Consider the following 21,899-nt stretch of genomic DNA (forward strand, 5'->3'; position numbering starts at 1 on the left):
CTTGAAGCCCTGTCTGTGCTATTCAGCTGTCAAAAGTCAGAACCTCAGTGGGCAGAAGACTTTGCAATTTGAATGTTGAATGATGGGCAGGGCAAGAGAAATTGAGGTCTTGTATACAGGCTTAGCCTAAGTTGCAAGAAACAGAGGGATTGGATTGAAGACTAACACAGATAATTGCAGATGCTACTAGGTACCTGCATTTCAGCACTATTGTTACCCTGGACAATATTTGAGGCCATGTCAGATTCACTATAAAAGAGAAAAGAATTCAAACAAATAATCATAATCAGCTAATTTTATTTTTTTTTTAAATAATGAATATTTGCAAACATCCTTTTAATTAACAAAGGGTGTCACAAGCAAGTCTCTAGAGTCTCTTACAGCACTTTTTACCTAATATAGCTCAATTGTGAACCACTGTCAGGGGCTCCTCGTCTCCCCGCCTCCTTGTCATGCTAGTAATCCCCAAACTGTCCACTGGAACATTTACAAACCCACACAAACTGTTATATAAAACTACTTTGGGTATATGCTACATGATACCTGACTGTGTTCTCCCACAGAGCAGTACTGTTCTGAAGTCCTGAGCCCAGCAGTGTCCCATCTACAGTGAGGGCAAGCACCTTCAGGGTATTTAAACATTTAGCTGGGATTCATTTGTTTGCTGCTTACTTAAAGTCTAAATCTACATGTCCACAGGGTGACAATGCTGCAGTGATTTCACTGCAGAACAAACAGATGTGTGATATTGCTGCAAGTAGTTGAAAATCAATTAATAAAACTAAGGTAATAAAACTATTATGAGTGGACACAAATAAACAAAAATATATCAGTCCATGAGAATTTTTATTCTATGCCAATTACACAAAAGCAACTATAATGTTAACCTCTTGCCACACACATAATGTACATGTGCAGCTCCAATGCCCACTCTACACATTAGCGTCCTTGAGAGGCCAAGGTTTCTGTGCTGAGAACATACTAAGAGCACTTAGTGACTAAGCTGTCAAGGACAACTCTGGTCACTAGTAATGATCAAGAGTTGGCAGGACTGGCAGAAAATCAAGTGGTCACATGATTGGGAAGTCCTTTCTCCCCTCCTGGACATAAAGACCCCTTTAAAGGGATGCTGGGGCTGGGTAAAAAGGGGTTAGTGATGGGAATCCTTATTTTAGGTAAAACTTACATTCTATTTGGTTTTCAACTTTTGAATAGTATAGAAGAGGATGATAAAACTAAAGTTGCCACAAGGTACAGTTTTTGATGTATGATAGAATGTTAGTAACTACGTCATTCAATGTACATCAATTGTATAAAATATATCCCATTGTAAGCATCTAGTTAAGTTTGCTTTTTAAATCATGCAAGCCTTGCTAAATGTGAATAAAGCGCTCAAGTACCTACTAATTCATTCCTGATTTGTAAAATGGTATGAGCAATAAGAAATGTCAGTAAAAAAACAGAATTGTTAAACTCTGACCATTTCATTAATAATGGGCAAAAACAGTAACTGAAAGAAGCCAGGAAGATATAACGCTTGTCTAACAAGCCATTTCAAAGCAAGAGTAAAATCTCGGATCAAGGAAAACTTGTCAATGGAGAAATATAATGAGGCACTAGCATACGAAAAGAATTATTTAAGGAAACCTATCTGCAAATCTTGAATTTTTTAAACAGTGCAAGAACATTGCTTTATCCAGAAAAAAACTCTCAGAAAGCCATGAGACTGAATATGAGAGCGTGGTATATTTTTGATACACTGAGTTCTAAATTCCTTATAAGAGTGGAAAAAAAAATTAAATTACTGGTCACTAGGTACAGGTGTGCCCATCTAATTTTATATATGTCTGTATTTCCTTTGTAGGACCAGAAGCAGAAGAAAAGATGTCCCCCTTGCCTTGACAAATGTCATTACATCATCATCATGCATAGTCTACAATCAGGTTGCCAATGCTGGCTTGCCTGATAGTTGTCTCACCTTACCATTTACCATTACTATTACCAGGTGTATGTTTGTATAGGTAAGGACATTTTAAGACCCCTGACAGTTTTTCCTTTTTGTTTTCTGTTTGTGTCTCAATGTGAAGTGGAGCTTTCACTTCTATCCTGACACAAGAAGAAGTAAGATTCTCCCAGAGTGAAAGGAACCTTGCTAAGACTGCTGTCACTGTAGCAAATACGAGGAGTCCCTATTAAATAATCTCCTCGTATTTCCTTTTCTAGGGACAGCCCTACAATTTTATTTTCTTTAATGGGAATGATGGTCACCAGGACAAATATACAAAGTAAATTCCCTCACCAGTGACACAAACAGCAATAAAACCTTAAATGAATGTCTAACCATCTAACTTACCACTAAAACCAAAGAAAAAAAACACGTTTTGGCTTTAGATATACTTTAATATCTATATTATGAGTGAGATGGTACCTAGGGTTTGTTTTTCAATAAAGTAGGGAAGGGTGGGAACCCTAGTCATGTTTTTGTTCCTGTGTCTATATTATAGAGAGTTGCCTGTGCTTCCTGGCCAAGGTATGCCACAAAGATAAGAAATAATGACATATCTTTCATATGGAGACAGAGACAGAAAGCAAAGCACATTTATTTAGTAGAGTGGGTAGGGGTAAACATCTATAATGGTTTTGGTTGCCCTTTATTCTTCCTATCCTGGTGAAACCTGTACCCTTTAATGTATTTTACTGGTGTTACAGGGACAGATGAAAAGGGGAGATCTACCTGGCAAGGACACAAACAACAATAAAAACATGAGAAAAGTACAAACTCCTACCCTCTCTTCTGAAAACGAACTAGCTCATGCTAGGGACTATACAGACAAATAACATGATTATTTCAATATGCTGAGTGGCAGAAGTCCCTAAAATATCTCTGTAATCCTGGGGCACATAAAGCAGATTGAAATATCTTTGGTGTCTTGGCAGTTGCCAAAATTTCGTAATAGGGGTGGAGAAGGCTCAACTGACTATACCACAAGTAGAACGCTGTTAAGGTGTCCGTCTAGCCAAAATGTAATATTTTAGCTTTTGATACAGTAGAGAATGGTTAGAACCTCTTTCAGGTTTTTATTGCTGTCTATGACCCCACTGGCAAGACTCACCCTCACAAATTTGTTCTGGTGACCATTGCCACTGGGAGAGGTGATGAAAAGTCCAAAATATTACACTGGTCACCAAAACAGGAGGTAAGGGTAAATATTTCAATGTAGACCCTAGTTTCTGTGACAACTGTCTAAGAGGGAGATTTCCCTCACTTTGGAGGAATTAGCTGGATTTGCTCTTGAATCTCCGGGACAGGAAGTGGTAGGGGAAATCTGCAAAATAGGGCAAAGACATTAGAGGAAGGAAGGAGGGAATCCCCGATTCTGCATATTCACGGGTTTGTATGATGGTGGAAGAGACAACCTCAGCCTAGGCCCCCGCCAGGCCATGCCCACAACACATTTTGTTCCGCTCCCGGAGCTTAGTCAGGGGGATGGAGAACCCATGTGCGTGGGGTAGTATAAGAGCATCACCGCACATCCTTTTCTTTTTTTCACATTCCACTCCATCATCCTCACCCAACAGCCCAGGACGATTACCTACATACACCTGACAGCCCTTATGAATGACTATTGGTAATGCTCTTGTACTCCCCCATGCACATAGGTTCTCCATCCCCATGACTAAGCTCCGGAGTGCGTAGCAAAACAAGTTCGTGGCTTGGCCTGGCAGAGCCCAGGTTGAGGTTGTCTCTTCCACCATCATACAACCCTGTGGATGTGCGGTCTCTGGGATTCCCTCCCTCCTTCCTTCCTCTAGTGACTACAGGAGCTGGAACGAGCTCCACTCCTTTCCAGCACTCCCGTAGCAGCCGACACAGAACCGTTCACATTACTCCCCAGAATATCAAGCGAGCCTGAGTGGCACACCAATCTTTCGTGTGTCGTGGGGCAAAGACATTCCCAGTTCTATTTAAAACTACTAAAAAACATTTTTGCAAGAGATACTTTAATTAACCCTCAGGTACAATGATCATTTTCTTTTTGCTTCCCAATAATCCTAATTTCAAAGGGTTAATAACAGATATCAAAAATTTCGAAAAATAAAACTTGCTTTTTATGTTCCAAAAGTTATAAGAATCCAGTGGGCAATTCAAGCCACCAGGATCTGACCAACACTGAAGTAAAGTCCACTGATGGACTCACTATTTAACTGTTCTTTAAAGACTGCACAACTTCCTAAGAGTGAAATAAAAGATTGAACACAACATTAATACTACGAACCACCTTAAATGTTCTTATGAAATATTGTTTTAAAGCTCAACTGCGGGAAACTTAAAAATGATCCCATGCAGTGGGCCTGCATGTGCACAGCGAGTGGTAATTGCTCTTTTAGGCCTAGGGGGCACAGAAAAGAAGATCTACTTATCCAGTCCTCTGTGCTAAAAGACTGGTACCCACAGTGCCTTCTCCCCATCCTCCACAGGTCTAAGTCCTGACATCATCAAGACCTATGCATGGTGCATAGCCTTGTACTGGACATAATAACACTGAGGGACAGTCCACCACTAGACTAACTCTACTGAAGAGATTTCCCAGCACTGTGTGTCTCAGTAACATTCCTGTGATACCAGGACAAGGACAAATGCGTATGGATGTCATTGGAACAGGAAGGCAAACACAGTAATGTAAACCTAACCTTTACCCACTGTACTAAACATTATGTTTTTTTTGTTGTCTGTGCCCCAATAGGGAAATGGACGGAAATGGAAAAAAAAATCTAAAAGAGATTCTTATCTTTTATCACTCAACTCAAGAAATGTTATGCCTGGATTTAAGATGCCCTTACTCACCAGATGCTGTCCTTGGTGAGGGTAGTATTAGTTTTTCCTTCGTCATCCAAATAGACATCAGTTTGTAGATTAGCATCATTGTCATGAGCAGAGAAATAATTGGTGATAAGTCGTGCAGGAATTCCAAGACATCGTAGAACTGTGGAAACAAAAATCTACTAATAAATTAAATATTTAGATATATGACAATAAGATGCATACAAACTCTCAAATAAATCAAACAATGCTTACGTTTACAAAAAATGCTAATTTAAATTTAATACTTTGTACTTTAAATTAAGTTTCTGCTCTATATATAACTATACTCCAACTTAAAACTACAAAGCTTTACCATCATATTTTGACCATAAAGAAAAGTTTAGGCAAAAGGAGCTATAAAAAGCTAGTTTCTCCTTGAGGCTGACTGTGCTGTCAATCTTTTTTGTAGTACCTGTCAAAATGATAGGGAGCAGTGAATCTGATCTTATTAGATGCTTTGGCTGTAGAATATCTGAAAGCCCTGAAATGAACAGTAACTCTGCTTCCTCTTTGGGTTGTCATTAACCACTTTACCACCGGAGGATTTTGCTGTCTTACGTCCAGGCCACTTTTTGCGATTCGGCGCTGTGCGACTTTAACTGACAATTGCGCGGTCGCGCGACACCGTGCCCAAACGAAATTTACGTTCTTTTTTTTCCATAAACAGAGCTTTCTTTTGGTGGTATTTGATCACCTGTGCGATTTTTACTTTTTGCGCTATAAACAAAAAAATAGCATTTATTTTGAAAAAATAACAATATTTTTAACATTTTTTAAATATGAAATTCCCCCCCAAAAAATGTAAAAATCTAAATTTTTTTTAATTTTTGGCCAATTTGTTTTCTGCTACCTATGTTTGGTAAAAAAAAATCACAATAAGCATATTTTGATTGGTTTGCGCAAAAGTTATTGCGTTTACTAACTAAGGGAAAGATTTTTGTCATTTTTGGTGTTTTTTTTTTAACGAGTAATGGCGGTGATCTGCGATTTTTTTTGCGGGACTGTGACAATGCGGCGGACAGATCAGACCCTTGACTGACATTTTTGACACTTTTGGGGGTACCAGTGACATTTCTACAGTAATATGCACTGTTACTGTAAAAATGACACTGGCAGGGAAGGGGTTAATTTTATTGGAAATGGAGGGGTTATAATATGCTTGGTGCTTACTAACGTGTGTGGGGGGAGGTGACTGAGTGACAAAGGGACAGATTGCATGTTCAGTTATGCTGAACACTGCAATCTGTCACTGTTTGTCCCTTAGGAGATCCGCCCGCTCTGTTTACACAAGCGGGCGGATCTCCAAACTCGATTCCCCCGACGATCGGGGAAGAGCAGCGGCGCCGGCGATCGCCGCCGCTCCTCCCCTGGCCCGACTCCCGCTGTGACTGAAAACAGTGGGAGCGCGCCTACAGGGGGAGGAGTCTACGTCACTGGACGGAATCGAGCCACTTTGCCGCAGTACAGTCCCAGTGACTGGTCGGCAAGTGGTTAATTACAGCTTATATTTAGTTTTAGTTCTACTTTCTATAAATCTACATTATATGTAATTATTACATATTATTGTATTATCTGTTTAATAAAATTACTTAGAGCAGGGATTCCCAAACTACGGCCCTGCAGTTGTTCAAGAACTACAATTCCCATCATGCCTAGTCATGTATGTGAATGTCAGAGTTTTACAATGCCTCATGGGATGTGTAGTTCTGCAAACAGCTGCCGGGCCGTAGTTTGGGAATCCCTGACTTAGAGGATTACTTTACTTTCAGCGTGAAACAGCAGGCAGCACACCTAATACTTGACAAGTGATCTATTGGATAATTTGTAAAGTAACAACCTATAGGTATAAAGTGCCTTGAAAAGGTATTCATACCTCTTGAAATTTTCCACATTTTGTCATGTTACAACCAAAACATAAATGTATTTTATTGGGATTTTATGTGATAGACCAAAACAATGTGGCACCTAATTGTGAAGTGAAAGGAAAATGATAAATGGTTTTCAACATTTTTTACAAATAAGCATGTGAAAAGTGTGGTGCATTTGTATTCAGCCCCCCACCCCCGGAGTCAATACTTTGTAGAATCACCTTTCCCTGCAATTACAGTCACTGCAATTGCAAGTCTTTTTGGGGGATGTCTCTACCAGCTTTACACATCTAGAGGATGTGACATTTTTGCCCATTCTTCTTTGCAAAATAGCTCAAGCTCTGTCAGATTGGATGGAGAGTGTCTGCGAACAACAATTTTCAAGCCTTCCCACAGATTCTCAATTGGATTTAGGTCTGGACTTTGACTGGGCCATTCTAACACATGAATATGCTAAACCATTCCATTGTAGCTCTGGCTGTATGTTTAGGGTCATTGTCCTGCTGGAAGGTAAACCTCCGCCCCAGTCTAAAGTCTTTTGCAGACTCAGGTTTTCTTCCAAGATTGCCCTGTATTTAGCTCCATCCATCTTCCCATCAACTCTGACCAGCTTCCCTTTCCCTGCTGAAGAAAAGCATCTCCACAACATGATGCTGCCACCACCATGTTTCACGGTGGGGATGGTGTGTTCAGGGAGATGTGCAGTGTTAGTTTTCTGCCCCACATAGCATTTTGCTTTTAGACCAAAAAGTTACATTTTGGTCTCATCTGACCAGAGCACCTTCTTCCACATGTTTACTATGTCCCCCACATGGCTTCAGGTAAACTGCAAAAGGGACTTCTTATGAATTTATTTCAACAATGGCTTTCTTCTTGCCACACTTCCATAAAGGCCACATTTGTGGAGTACACAATTAATAGTTGTCCTGTGGACAGATTCTTTCACCTGAGCTGTGGATCTCTGCAGTTCCTCCAGAGTTATCATGGGCATCTTGGCTGCTTCTCCGATGAATGCTCTCTTTGTCTGGCATATTAGTTTAGGTGGATGGCCATGTCTTGGTAGGTTTGCAGTTGTGCCATACTCTTTCCATTTTTGGATGATGGATTGAACAATGCTCTGTGAGATGTTCAAAGCTTGGGATACTTTTTATAACCTAACCCTGCCTTAATTTTCTCCACAACTTTGTCACTGACCCGCCTGGTGTGTTTTTGGCCTTCATGATGCTGTTTGTTCACTAAGTTTCTCTAACAAACTTCTGAGGGTATTAGGAGAATACCTGTAATGAGTGGAGACCAATGGCCGACAACGTCAGGCAAGCTCAGTTCTGAGGTCTGCGAGAGAAAGGAAAGTCTGAATCACTAGACCAATAATCTGTGTTGGGGTCACAAGAGGAGTTCGGTGCAGGAGAGAGTTTTGTCACAAGCCAAGGTCGATGCCAGAGGAGAGTTTAATAGTTGGGGTCACAAGCCAAGATCGATTTCCAAACAGCAATAGAAGTAGCTCAAGTAGTAAGCAGGATCAGACCACAATAATCTGGGGACAGGAAATGCAGAGGCAAGGCTTATATAGGAAGTTCATGGTAGGAGCAAGGGGTTAAAGGTTCAATAGCAATCAAGACACAAGGCAGGGTTGTCCAATAGATCAGACAGGGTTGTCCAATAGATCAGGCAGGGGACTATCCAGCATCCCAGATAGCTCAGCGAGCAGAATCAATGTCAGATAACAAAGAGGTCCCAGGTTCAAACCCAGGTCCTGACACAGGGCTTCATAGAACAGCTGTATTTAAACTGAGATTAAGTTACACGCAGGTAAACTCTATTTACTAATTAGGTGACTTCTGAAGGTAATTGGTTCCACCACATTTTAGTTAGTGGTATCAGTGAAAAAGGGAGCTAAATACAAATGTACGCCACACTTTTCAGATATTTATATGTAAAAAGTCCTGAAAACCATTCATCATTTTCCTTCCACTTTACAATTATGTGCCACTTTGTGTTGGTCTATCACATAAAATCTCAATAAAATACATTTACGTATTTTGTAGTAACTTGACAAAATGTGGAAATTGAAAAGGGTATGAATAATTTTTCAAGGCACTGTATATTATTTTAAGGCTTATTGTGTTTTTATTGCAGTTTAAACTGAATGCTTTGACTTTAATATATTCTTCTATGCTGTGTCACTTGGAAATTAAAAGCTCTGGTAGATCAATAGCTCTGGAACCTGAAGTTAAAGATAGATGACGGTGTTATGTTCGAATTGGTGGCACTTTTGCATTGGTGTGGTCCCCAGATACTTCCTCATCCTTGGAGGTATACATAGCTGAGTGTTCCATTTATCCTCAATTCCCAGTACACAGATCATGTGTTGTGAGTTGGAAAAAATTGCCCAATCTAACAGAGATGATCTCATTACCCATTTTGTTGTCACTCCAGGCCACTTATTCCTCCTGTCTGTCTAAGTGTTCTGATTGCACTTCTATACAGATATACAAATCCTATCACTCATTGGCCCATCCTGCATATACCCCTGGTCCATCCTACTTCTTAGCTGCATGCTACCCCCAAGTCCTGCCCATCCTCTCACCTCCCTCCAGAATGCCCTCCCAGTTCCCTTCAGGGATGAGAGACTGGCGTCTTTTAAGTTTTTGCACTCCAGCTTGTTGTGGTGTAGTATATACCCACATGTTTCAGTACAGATTGCATTCCACTATACCCTTTACTTTACAGCAGGTTTAATGTTCTCACTGTAGCCTGATTTCTCCTTCAGATATATTATTTTTGTCTTAAATTCCACACTTTGAACTTCACACTCTGCTAAGGTAACACACTTGTTCATTGCTCTCACTTTCCTCAGCAGATCATTCTCTATTTCCCTCCCAATTTATATAATTACTACCACAGCCTATAACTATACAGTATAATGAAGTGTCACCCATAGTTATTAAAATCATCGCAAAATGCTATCTATCACCACTGTAGGAGGTTCATGGGGCACACATTTATTTGTAAAAGCACATGTGTATTGCTTCCTAACCCCAGTGAATTCACTGTCAAACATGTTTTATGGACAAAATTCTATTTTTAGTTTATTTATTCAAATACAACATAAACCTGTTTTTTTTTTTTTTTTTTTAATGAACACATGCTAGCATATATGTCTATTCATATTTCCTTATATTTAAAGTGTATGTTACTGTACATATTTTTTTACTATGTGTATATTCACATAAGTGTATTTTATAAATCATAGTGTCTATCATTTAAGAAAAACACCCCACAGTTCGGTTCGCACCAAAACTCTCCAACATCGCAGAAGTTCAGACCTGAACCCCAAACTCTATTGGAGTCTAATGGTCCCCAATTTAAAAAAAGAAAAAATACCCATTTTGAAGGCTTATATGCAAGTTATTGGACATAAAAAGGGCAGGGGGGCCTGGGTACTGCCCTGGGGACATGTATTAAATTAAAAAATATTGTTTTTAGAGGAGCAGTGATTTTAATGATGCCTAAAGTGAAACAATACAAATGAAAAATTACTTTCAATATAGTGGACCTAGGGGGAGTCCCCTTAATCTGCTTGTAATGTGGCACATGTGTACCATGTATAAAACCTGCTGCAGCAAAACTGACATTTATAAAAAAAAAAATGACATTTAAATTTCTGGCAATACAATACCATTACCCTTGCCACTTTTGTTTTCATTTTAGCATGGAGTTCCCCTTAAAATTCATACCAGACCCATGGGGCCTTGTATGGATTGGGGGGGGGGACCCCCACACCGTTTTTTTTAACATTTTTTTCTATTGCTGGCAATGTTTTTTATTTTGCCTTGCCCAATCAGGGCTTAGAATGCACTGGGCAGTGTGCAGTGCATTGTGGGTCGCTTGACGGGTGAACAGCCCGCTTAGTGGCCCGTTGTTCACTGAACGGGCGAACAGGAGACGTTTGGGCCAAACGTTTGCTCGGCTTGAACCATAGTTACATGGTAGGTAAGGTTGAATAAAGACAATAGTCCATCCAGTTCAACCTGTGAGAATGCCTGTGTCAGTGTCTATAATAATTTCCCATATCTCTGTATGTTGTGTTCTTTAACCCTTTCGCCGCCTGGCCCTGTGCTCCACTTTTAAACTTAGCTGGCCATTTTCACAATTTTTCCATTGCTTTTTTTTTTTCCCTTACAGCTTCTAGAGTTTGTTAAAGACTCCCCTAAACCATATATTTTCTTAAAGCAAATCACCAGTAGAATACAAATAAAGTGCTAATGATTTTTAGGGCACAATGATATTTGCGCAAATGTTTGTCAAAACAATCATTTCACTAAAAATACACTAAAATCATTCTTAGCAGATAAAAACACAGCACATTTTAAAAAATTCCTACTAAATATAAAACCTAACCTGTATTGAGTTAATAAATAACCACAATTTGTAAATTTTATATTGCGCCTTTTTGCGAAATGATTAAAATCGAACATATGCAAAAATGGAAATATCAAAATTTCTCTAAGAATGTAGAGGTTTCATGCTTCCCTGACAGCTTTCAGAGTTTTTTAAATACCCTCAAACCATATATTTTTTGAAAGCACATGACCTGTGACCTGTAGAATAAAAAGAAGGTGCTACTGCTTTTAATGCCCTGTGATATTTGTGCAAATGTTTATCAAGACAATATACAGTATTCGCTAAAAATTCTTTAAAATAATATTTAGCAGATATAAACACAGTCAATTTTACAAAATATCAGCTAAATTCCTGCTAAATATAAAAGCTTATCCTGTATTGAGTAATAAATAGGAAATATTTGTAATTTTTAAATTAGGCCTTTTTGCAAAATGATGAAAATTGAACATACACAAAAATGTAAATAACCACATTTCCATTACAGCTTTCAGACCAGTAGAATAAATTGTACCTTTTTGAGAAATTGGGAAAATCGGCCGTACGCAAAAGTTTCTCTAAAAATCTGAAGGTTTTCCTTTTTCACTTACAGTGTCAGAGTTTGTAAAAGACCCCCAAACTATATATTAGAATAAAAAGAAAGAGCTACTGATTTTTAAGGCACTGCAATATTTGCGCAAATGTTTATCAAAACAATATTTTCGCTAAAAATACACTAAAATCATGAATAGTGGATTCGTAGATGACAAAATGTACAAATTTCCTGCTAAATACCTACTAAATATAAATATGTGGTGAAAACTGAAGGTATGCAAAACTGTAAATAAAAACAAATTACTCTAAAAATCCAGAGGTTACCATTTTTCAGAATTGAAAAAGACCCCTCAAACTATACATTTTCTGAAAGCACATGACCTGTAGAATAAAACAAAGTGCTACTGATTTTTTGGGCCCTGCAATAATTGTGCAAATGTTCATCATATCGCTATTTTCACTAAAAATACACTAAAATCATTTGTATTGCAGATAAACACAACATATCTTACAAAATGCATCGTTCACATATGGCATACTAAAGTGTACGCCCATGGAGGGCCATGTTTATCTGTACAGGGATGCACAGGTTTTCCGTGCATCCCCATACAAGCAGTCCCATTTATGTCAATGGGGATGCAACGGCTGCTGTTCCAAATCTGATATTCATGTGGGTGTGGATGCACGACCCTGAGTGCAGACAGTGTGAGCTCAGGGACATGCATGCAGACCTACATGGATGTCAAATTGGGAGCAACGACTCTGTTCATGCAGTTCTCTATGGAGAGGCTGATGTACATGTGTCCTTTTACACCCGCCTGCATCCTATCCAATCTAGGCCCCTAAAAAAAGATCCAATTACCCATTCATCTAGCAGATTGAAATGGAGGGTATCGGATGGAAATGGACAGGTAAACACATGTGCCAAGCCCCCCCTGAGCCCTAACTTCACACCCGCACCCCTCCCCCCCTGCCCTCAGCCTGACAGCTCTCCGGTGCTGAATGGCGGTCAGCAGCTGCAGGTGGCGGGAGGGGAAGAAGGGATGCCACTCGAAGCAGGGGTGGATCGAAGGTGTGGGGGCCAGTACAGGGGGTGATCGGACTGGCAGGGGGAGATACTGTGATCCCCTCTAAGCCCCTGGAGCACCTGAAGCCGACGGGAGTGGCAGAAGAGGGATGCCGGCTTCTGAGGGTAGCTGCAGGGGATCCGGTTTGTGGGGGCTGGGGGGTTGGATTGGATGTGGAGAGAGATAATCAGTGCTGGGGGGAAGAAGGGGGATGAAAGGGATAGGAAAATAGAGTGGGGGGAGCCGTTTTAAATGAAAGAGAGCAGCGGGAGATGGAGAGGCTGGGGAAAGGAAAGCAGTGGCATGGGGGGGGGGGGGAGCTTAATAACTCTGATCAGCCTATTGTGATCCACTTATCAAAGGTATAGGATCATTCAGCAGCATCTGCTGTACAATTTTGTTATACGTTTATGGTCATTGAAGTGACCATGAGCTTATAGCAGAAGGAGAAATGGCCAGCTGCAAGCAGTGCTGTAGGTCTGCACGCCGTACGGACCTGGCAGTGAAAGGGTTAAGATGCACGTCCAAGAGTCTCTTAAAAATATCAATACTCCCCCCTGACACCACCAATGGCGGAAGAGAGTTCCACATCCTTATTGCCCTGACAGTGTACTTTATACCATTCAACCATCTCTATTTTCATGTACTTCTTTCATCTGAAGTACCTGGTTGATCCAGCCAGTCACCTTTCTTACTTGTTCTAAACTGAGTGACCACACAAAGCACAGAAAATGATCTTTGTTAGTGTGGTCAGTTTTCATCTTTTGGTTAGCCATTGGCTGGCCAATCGGAGTTATAGGACCCTGTGCAATGGATAGTCTGTTCATCTGGATGGATAGTCTGTTCATCTCCTGACAATCAAAATCTGCCTCTGGCATACAACCTTCCCAATCACAGTGTGCCTCTTGAACACGCCTCCTGCTCATGCATAGAATGTAAAATGCGTTAGACTAAAAAGACCATCGAATACAGGCACAGTGAATCTCTGCACAATGTCCTGTAACCCCCCCGCAACCCCTATCCCCTACACTATCAGGAAGAAAAAAGGCATGGTCACATGACAGAACTTTTTAACCTAAAACCCTGAAACTAAGCAAAATCAGTTAAGGGCACCTGCATCGTTATAACTATATAAAAAAAAGTCTATAACATTATATGTTCAAAACGACTTTAAACACATAGAATATTTATTAAATTGTATTAGATGTTCACGTGCTTATGTGTTTATATCATGCTGTATTCATTCACATATGTTTTATATTTAGATATTATTATTTTCATTTAACTATATATTATTATTTTTATTATTTTTGTTGTTTTTAATATTTTTTTTATTAATTATTATTTTTATTATTTTTATTTTTTATTTTTACACACACCTTTGCATATGTCACTTTAAGATTAGTCAAAGAATATTCTTATTTTCCATTTATTATTTTCAACTATTAATGTTCAGTTTTACCCCTAATGAAGAGGGTGATATCAGACCTCTAAAATGCATTGATTCTTTTACTCAATACATTTTTTAAATAAATATAATTTCAGACTCAACCTTCTGGGGTTGGTGCTTCAATCTCTGTTTCAGAATGTTGTAGATTGGAAATTAATGGTTTAAAAGTTCACACATTACCACTGCTCTTTGTTAAATGTCTGAAGTTCATATTGTTTAAATATATCATAGAAAGATGTCTTCAGGCAGCATTTAAAGTGATAATAAAAAATTATTTTACTTTAAATGCAAGTTAAAATATGTAGCCATGTGACATTGCCCTCTTCACACTTAGTTTTGCTTTCATCTCCTACTACTATGCTGGACGCTGTGTTGCACCATCCCCTCCAGTCAGCAAGAGGAGAGCTATAACCAGGAAAGTCTATGGACTTCTATGCAGAACACTGAGGATGATGGGAATAGAAGTCCAGGGCAAAAGCCATTGCACGGGACTCATGGACCCTTTACACCAGGGGTATTGAATTAAAATGTACAGGTCCGAGTAAAATTTTTTTCCAGCAGACGTCCGAATCACATATTTGTGTAAAGGCTCAGATCCTTCCCATCACAGTCCCCCCCCCCCCTTATCACAATGCTGTTCTTACATCAGTGTTCTCAGTCCCCCGCACATCACAGTTTTCCCCTTCACAGTAGTGTACTGAACTCCCTTTATTCACAGCAGTGTCCTCAACCCCCCTTTCAAATAATCACCCCCCCCCCTCATCTGCCCCCTTCACATCAGCCCCACCACACACACACACACACAAACACACAAAACACTGCCCCCCCCCTTCACATCACCTCCCTCACACACAGCACTGCTCTCCTTCACATCTCCTGTCCCTCTTCACATTACCCACCACAGCACTGCCCCCTCACATACCAAATACCCCCATAGCACTTCCCTCCTTCACACTACATATACTCCCACAACATTGCCCATCTAAAATTTACAAATCCCCCACAGCACTGCGCCCCCGTTCACATCACCCGTCCCCTCTTCACATCACCCCCCCCACCGCACTGCCCTCTCACATCACAAATACACCCCCTGAACACACATACACAGTAGTGTGCTCTGCACTGTTCACATCTCTCCCCCACAGCACTGCCCCCCTTCACACACCGCATAGCACTGCCCCACCCACAAATCACCTACCCTCATTTTACATCACCTGCCCCTTTCACATCACTCCCCCACTGCCCCCCTTTACATCACCCCCCCCCACTGAACTACCCCCCTTTACTTACCCCCTACTGCACTGCCCCCCCCCTCATATCACAAACACCCCCTCTCCACATCACCCCCCTCCCCACAACACTGCCTCTCTTCACAGCCCCCCCATAGCACTATCCTTCTTTACATCAACCCCCCCCCCCCCCAGCCTTGCCCCCTTTATATCACCCCCCGCACAGCATTGCCTCCTACAGTGATGTACTCTGCCCTCTTGACATCCCCCCTCCCCTCCAGTAGTATCCTCTGCCCCCCTTCACACTCCTACCTTAGACAACAGAGAGCAGGAGGAAGGATAGAAATGCACCAAGTGCGGGAGACACAGCTCAGTACTGGAAGGACGGCTGGAGCGGAAACTGCAAGAGTTTACTTTCCAGATTACCCAGCAGCTGATGATCCTAGCAACCAATCACATGCAGCTTAATATGAATAGGTAACCACCTTCAGCTCCTGCTCCCGCCGTACACCCAGTGCTGAGCTGTGCCTCCCTCACGTGGTGCATTCCTATCCTGCCTCCCGCTCTCCGTGCTGTCTTGAGAATGACAGCGGCAGAGGCTGGGAGATAGAAGCAGCTCCTAAATGGCCCGACCAGGTCCAGATGGGACAGCAGCTCAGTCCACATTTGGACTGCGGTCCGCCATTTAGTGATGCCTGCTTTATACTATAGTTCCCAGAGGACACTGAGGCAGAGTGGGAGTGGTGAAATAGCTTTTACCAGACTGCTCTAAGAACGTCTTCCTCTTGATGCCACAGGAGTCCATGTGGGTACATCTGCCTGTGTGCCCAAATACAGAATCAGCAGGAGACCAAACCAGTGGGAACTGGGACTGAAGCCTGAGGGCGGTATAGTGCTACCCCTGGGAGGGCTGCTTAAGGAATCAGTACCCCATTGAGTGCCCCAACCTAGCAAGTCTTCCGACACCTCTGACACCCTGGGTTAAGACATTTTGGTAGTGAGCAAACAATCAGGAGCACCCACGCAAGTTAGGTAAAATAGTTAGGCTTAGTTTACTGAAGCATTTAAAGTAGAAGAATCCAATAACATAAACTGGTCACTGATTAAAGTTCTGATTAGACAATTAGGACAGTTAAAGAGGAAATAATAGCAGAGAGCAGGGTATAATGAACAATTTATACTCAAGCAAACTCTGTTTAGATTGACACCTATGGGAAGAGGTAGAAGAAGAGCAGAGAAATTACCCTTTCTTATGTCAGACTACTCCCTTCTGTACCTTAGCAGCACAGATCTACAGAAAAAGATATAACACTGTACTTAATTCAGCATAAACCTTCTACCCATTCACATGACAATGAGTGTAGGTAAGGCCCTTAAAGCCTCCCTATTTTTACTCTCCTGTGGGGAGAGGAAGTAAAATTTAGTAACTTTTCAGTGAAGAAGTCTTGCGTCTTCTTCTAGCTCTTTATTAATAAACTGCAGGTATCCTAATAAGCAGAGTGAAGTTTATACAGATGTATCCTGAGAAGTAAGGAGAAAAAAGTGTGCCTGTGGTATCCTGATGCAACGTGAACACTGTTGCTGCCTGGCAGGGAGTGAGTGCAGCACAGAGTTCGACAGGTGTAGGTGATGAGAAAGATAATAGAAAAATAGTACAGCGCAATCCTAGTGGTAAAATTATATAATCATGCAGAGTCCCAGTGTTAATAGGTGTCCATATAAACAGATAAAAGTCTCCAGTGTAAAGTGGTCCTAGGGAAATTCCATAAGGTGCTTGTCTCCACGAGTGCTCATGCAATCCCACCACCTGTTCACACTGCCGCTCACCTTAACAAAGAGACCCTACAGGGTCAACCAGCATGTCATCTCAAAATCAAAGCATCCTCACACTTTCTTCCTTAAGCGTAGTAAATGATTACACCTCCGATGCACTGTCAGCTCCTCAAACAATGTTACCAATATGTGTAGGAGAAAAGAAAGAACGATCTAATGCTCTCTGTATGCAATCAAGCACTCTTTAATCCATATAAGTAAACAACTCACATTTTTTAAGAAAATAACAGCACATATCTGCAGAGTTTGCAAGCAGGCGTGCATCAGGTCCACCAACCCGGAAGAGTGAGAGGCGGCCGCGGGTCACGTGACGTCCCTCGTACGTATTACGTCCGTAAAAGTAAGCGGGACTTCTTCAGCGAGGGTCCATGATGTTATGAGAAAGATAACATTGTCTGCATGCAGTGTCTCTGATTATAAGAGGGTGAGCAAGTGCTCACACACCAATCCTTTCAATTTTTAATAATGCAGAAAGGGTGAAGCTCTGCAGCAGGCTTCTACAGGGTCCTGGCTCAAGGGATGGTGCCCGACTTCGCATTTCATAGCTGGATCTGGCATGGATGTGATGAAAGCGGCCTCCAGGCTGCTGCTGAATGACCAGAAGTAGCTGGCAGTGGATGCTTCCTTACACACATGTGGCAACTCTCTAGCACAGGCCGCCACCTGCTTGTAGATCCAGGCTGGGGTTCCAAGAGAATGATTTTGGCCCAACACAGGCTTTTTATTCCCTCTCCCAGCAGTCACCTCTCTCACTTCAGCCAGCTGGTAGTTATAGTCCTTTACAGTCCAGTTTGCATGTGAAACTCGAGTCCTGGGACTACAGTTCTCTGGATGCTTTGCTCCCTGGGGTTACTCACTCTGCTAACAGGAGATGACAAAATAAAGTCCAAGCTGAACACTAGGGGGAAACAGTCTCATTGCAGCAAATGCTGTATAATGGCCCCTGACAATAGGGTTGTCACCTCATCCCTTTAAACCAGGACACATATTAGTTACACAGGTTCTGATGCTAATATAATGCACATAAGGCACTAAGTGGGTTTAATTACCACCTTAATCTGCCACAGAACCTGTGTAATTAATGTGTGTCCTTTTTAAAGGGATGAGGTGGCAACCCTACCTGACAATGCAGGCTGCACTAGCCAGCTCCGGCTATAGCGGTGACAACAGGGGAAACGCTGCGGAAACCACGGAGATCGCATCAAAATTGCTTTTGCTGCAGGGAGATGAAAGTGTCCTCTCACCTTCCTCTCTTGCACTGGAGTCATCTGTGCAAAACAAGGGGGAGCTTTTCTACAGCAGCAATTTAACAGCCGCATCACAGGAATCCGGCTTACTGCTCATTATTTGCATACTGATTAGCGGAAACTGAGTTGCTGGAAACAGGATACTTAGTACATAGCACTGATACTTCACCTATACTGCACTCTGGTATATCAAGACTGTTGTTAAGTGCACCAATGCTTCTCAAAGGCCCCCTCCCATTTCTACTACTTCTTAAAGGGGTACCCCCATCAAGTTAGCCTAGGCCTAGTACAGTTGCCATTAAGGCACCTTAACAGTATAGTCTCCTGAACGCAATAAATTGAGCCATATTACTGACCCTAGCTGCACTTAGGTGACCTTGGTACTGTTTACTGATCTGAGTGCAAAGAGTCTTCTCATGCCTAATGCTTGCTACTGAATCACCTCGTACACCAAATTGTGTTATTACTCATACCTCCCAAATTTTTGAGATGGGAATGAGGGACACTTATTCGCAAAAATATGTAGGTATTGGACACACACCCTGGCTTGCCCCTTAAAGGAGAATTATTTAAAAAAAAAAATGATTAGTGAAACTCACACGTGCTTTTTTTTTTTTTTTTGGGTTTGGCACTGGGAAACACCTTTTGAAAGATAAAAAGTGAATTTTATTTACAACTAAATAGATCAGACCAAAATGAGGGACAAATGAGGATGAAAGAGGGACAGAGGGACTTTGTTCCAAATCAGGGACAGTCTCTTGAAATCAGGGACTGTTGGGAGCTATGTTATTACTATAGCCAATCCATCTTTATGCTTTCTCTCAAGATCATCTATATTGTGTGACAATATACTAAGACATGCCTTTATTAACCTGTTTAGTGCCTGTTTCTTGACATACTGCCAGTACTGGGCATCAGGTATTACTGTCAGTGATTTTCTGTGCTATTGAATACTTTGTGTACACAACCTAGTGTGTAGAAGGGGCTGAAGTTCTTGAGGAGGTTGAGACAGAGAACAAAGGACCCATCCTAACCACTTGCTCCTATGGGGGTACAGCTACAATATTTTTATAGGGCACCTTGATACCTGTGTGTTTTTCACATTTTGTATACCAACTTAATGCCATTTTATAGTTTACAATATTTTGTAAGTTATGAAAGGATATTTAGCACCTACCTTTTAACTTTCATTATTTTACATAGTGAATCAGCCCTATAATAATATTGTCGCGCTCTCCCGTCATATGTATTTATCATTTGGTTACGTCTCCTTTCGAAATGCATGATAAGAGTTTTAAATAAATAAAAAAAAAATGTCTGTGAAATTTTATCTCACTTCTAATCCTTCTGATAGCCTGTGACACAGGACAAGAAATAAGGGGAACAGTTGTCACTGACAGACAGTAATAGGAAATTGATAGAGTAGTCTTTCTCAACCTTTTTACCCCAGAGAAACTCTTCAAATAACTTTTAGGTCCAAGGGAACCCTTGCTAAGCTTAGTCCATCAAGGAAATTACCCCTTACAATGGTAGGTCCCAGGGAACCCTTGCTAAGCTTAGTCCATCAAGGAAATTACCCCTTACAATGGTGGTCAGTAGTCAGGATGCCACAATTCAGTGGGGAGTCTTCCTTGCAGTCAGAATACACTGATCAGAGCTTCAGACATTAGCCTGTAGGCTTTAGCAAGTGGGCAAAACCCAACAGGGTAGATGTACAGAAGTTGATCAACGGATTGACTTTTGCTTAACCAAAGTGCTCATATATGGATTGAAATTCAGCCAATTTATTGATGAACTGGCCAAAGTTCGAACTATGCATGGCCAGCTTAATACTGCCAAGAGGACCTTAAAATATGCAAGCACCATCAAATGAGAGGTTGAGCTTCCACACTTCAAGGGCCACCAGGAACCTCTTGAGGTACCCCACGGTTTCATTGACCAATGGCTTAAAATGGCTGTGATAGATATTCAAGGTTTTACCCATTCTACTGAAAAACGTGGAGAAGTATGCAGTGCAGAGATAGGCATTCATAAAGAATTGTGCAACTCTTAATTCACATATTTGTGTGGCTATGATTTACAATGACAAAGAGCAGAGCTTATGTGGACAGGCTAGAGAATTAATTTGAAGATTTTCACCATGTGGAATAAATTTATTGCAACATGTAGAATGTCCTGAGGATTGTGGCTCTAATGAAGGAATGCAGAGACACTGACATTGAGGAATTTCCATATGACAATACATGTCTGCATTTTGAACATGCCTAATGCAGTGCAGGATTGGATAATAAGAAAATATAAATTACCTTTTTTATCATTGGCTTCTCCCTTTTAGATTGTAAGCTCACATGAGCAAGCCCTCCTAAATCCATTTTTATTGAATTGTATTGTAACTGTACTATCTCCCTTTATTTTGCAAAGCGCTGCACAAACTGATGGAGCTATATAAATCCTGCATAATAATAGGATACAAGAATTGGAACATTCATATACAAAGAGTTGGGTGTCTTTTTCTGCAGATTTACTGCTGTATCTTTAGCACCTTTTATTTCACACTTCTGGTGCAATTTCACTCATTTATTAAAACATTTATGGAAAAAAAAGTGTTAAAATTGACTTATATAGGCACGATGTCACTGTTTTCATCCAATCTGCTTTTAGAAGCAGTTTCTGGTGAATCCTCACTTTAGAGGACCTACAAAAATATCAGTTTATACAAGGAAAAATTAAGTGAATCCAAAGATAGATATAACTCATGAATGACCTCATTTTACTAAATCTGAAATGTACTTTAATAAGCCCCGGAAGATTTTACCCCCATTCCGACCAGGGGGTATTTTGCGATTCGGCACTGCGTGACTTTAACGGACAATTGCGCGGTCGTGCGACGCTGTACCTAAACGAATTTGGCGTCCTTTTTTTCCCACAAACAGAGCTTTCTTTTGGTGGTATTTGATCACCTGTGCGATTTTTTGATCACGCACTATAAACAAAAAAAGAGCGTCAATTTTTGCAAAAATAGCAATATTTTTCACATTTTTTTATATGAAATTCCCCCCAAAAAAATGTAAAAATCAAAATTTTTTAACATTTTCGGCCAATTTGTTTTATGCTACCTATGTTTGGTAAAAAAAATCGCAAAAAGCGTATTTTGATTGGTTTGCGCAAAAGTTATCGCGTTTACTAACAAAGGGAAAGATTTTTGTCATTTTTGTTGTTTTTTTTTTAACGCGTAATGGCGGCGATCTGCATTTTTTTTGCGGTACTGCGACATTGCGGCGGACAGATCGGACCCTTGACTGACATTTTTGACACTTTTGGGGTTACCAGTGACATTTCTACAGTAATCAGTGCTATATATATGCACTGTTACTGTAAAAATACACTGGTAGTGAAGGGGTTAACT

General features: G+C 40.9%; 1 protein-coding gene across 1 annotated transcript in view; it reads right to left on the minus strand.

Moving 5' to 3' along the window:
* Window positions 1-21,899, minus strand: part of F13A1 (coagulation factor XIII A chain) — a 202,710-nt gene that overhangs the window by 62,731 nt on the left and 118,080 nt on the right. Inside the window, exon 8 of the mRNA XM_082259899.1 lies at window positions 4,847-4,985. Within this exon, the coding sequence (XP_082116025.1) occupies window positions 4,847-4,985 (139 nt within the window). The remainder of the gene's footprint in view (window positions 1-4,846; window positions 4,986-21,899) is intronic.

The sequence above is a fragment of the Pelophylax lessonae genome (assembly GCF_965119305.1).
Source record: "Pelophylax lessonae genome assembly, chromosome: 5".
Lineage (NCBI taxonomy): Eukaryota > Metazoa > Chordata > Amphibia > Anura > Ranidae > Pelophylax > Pelophylax lessonae.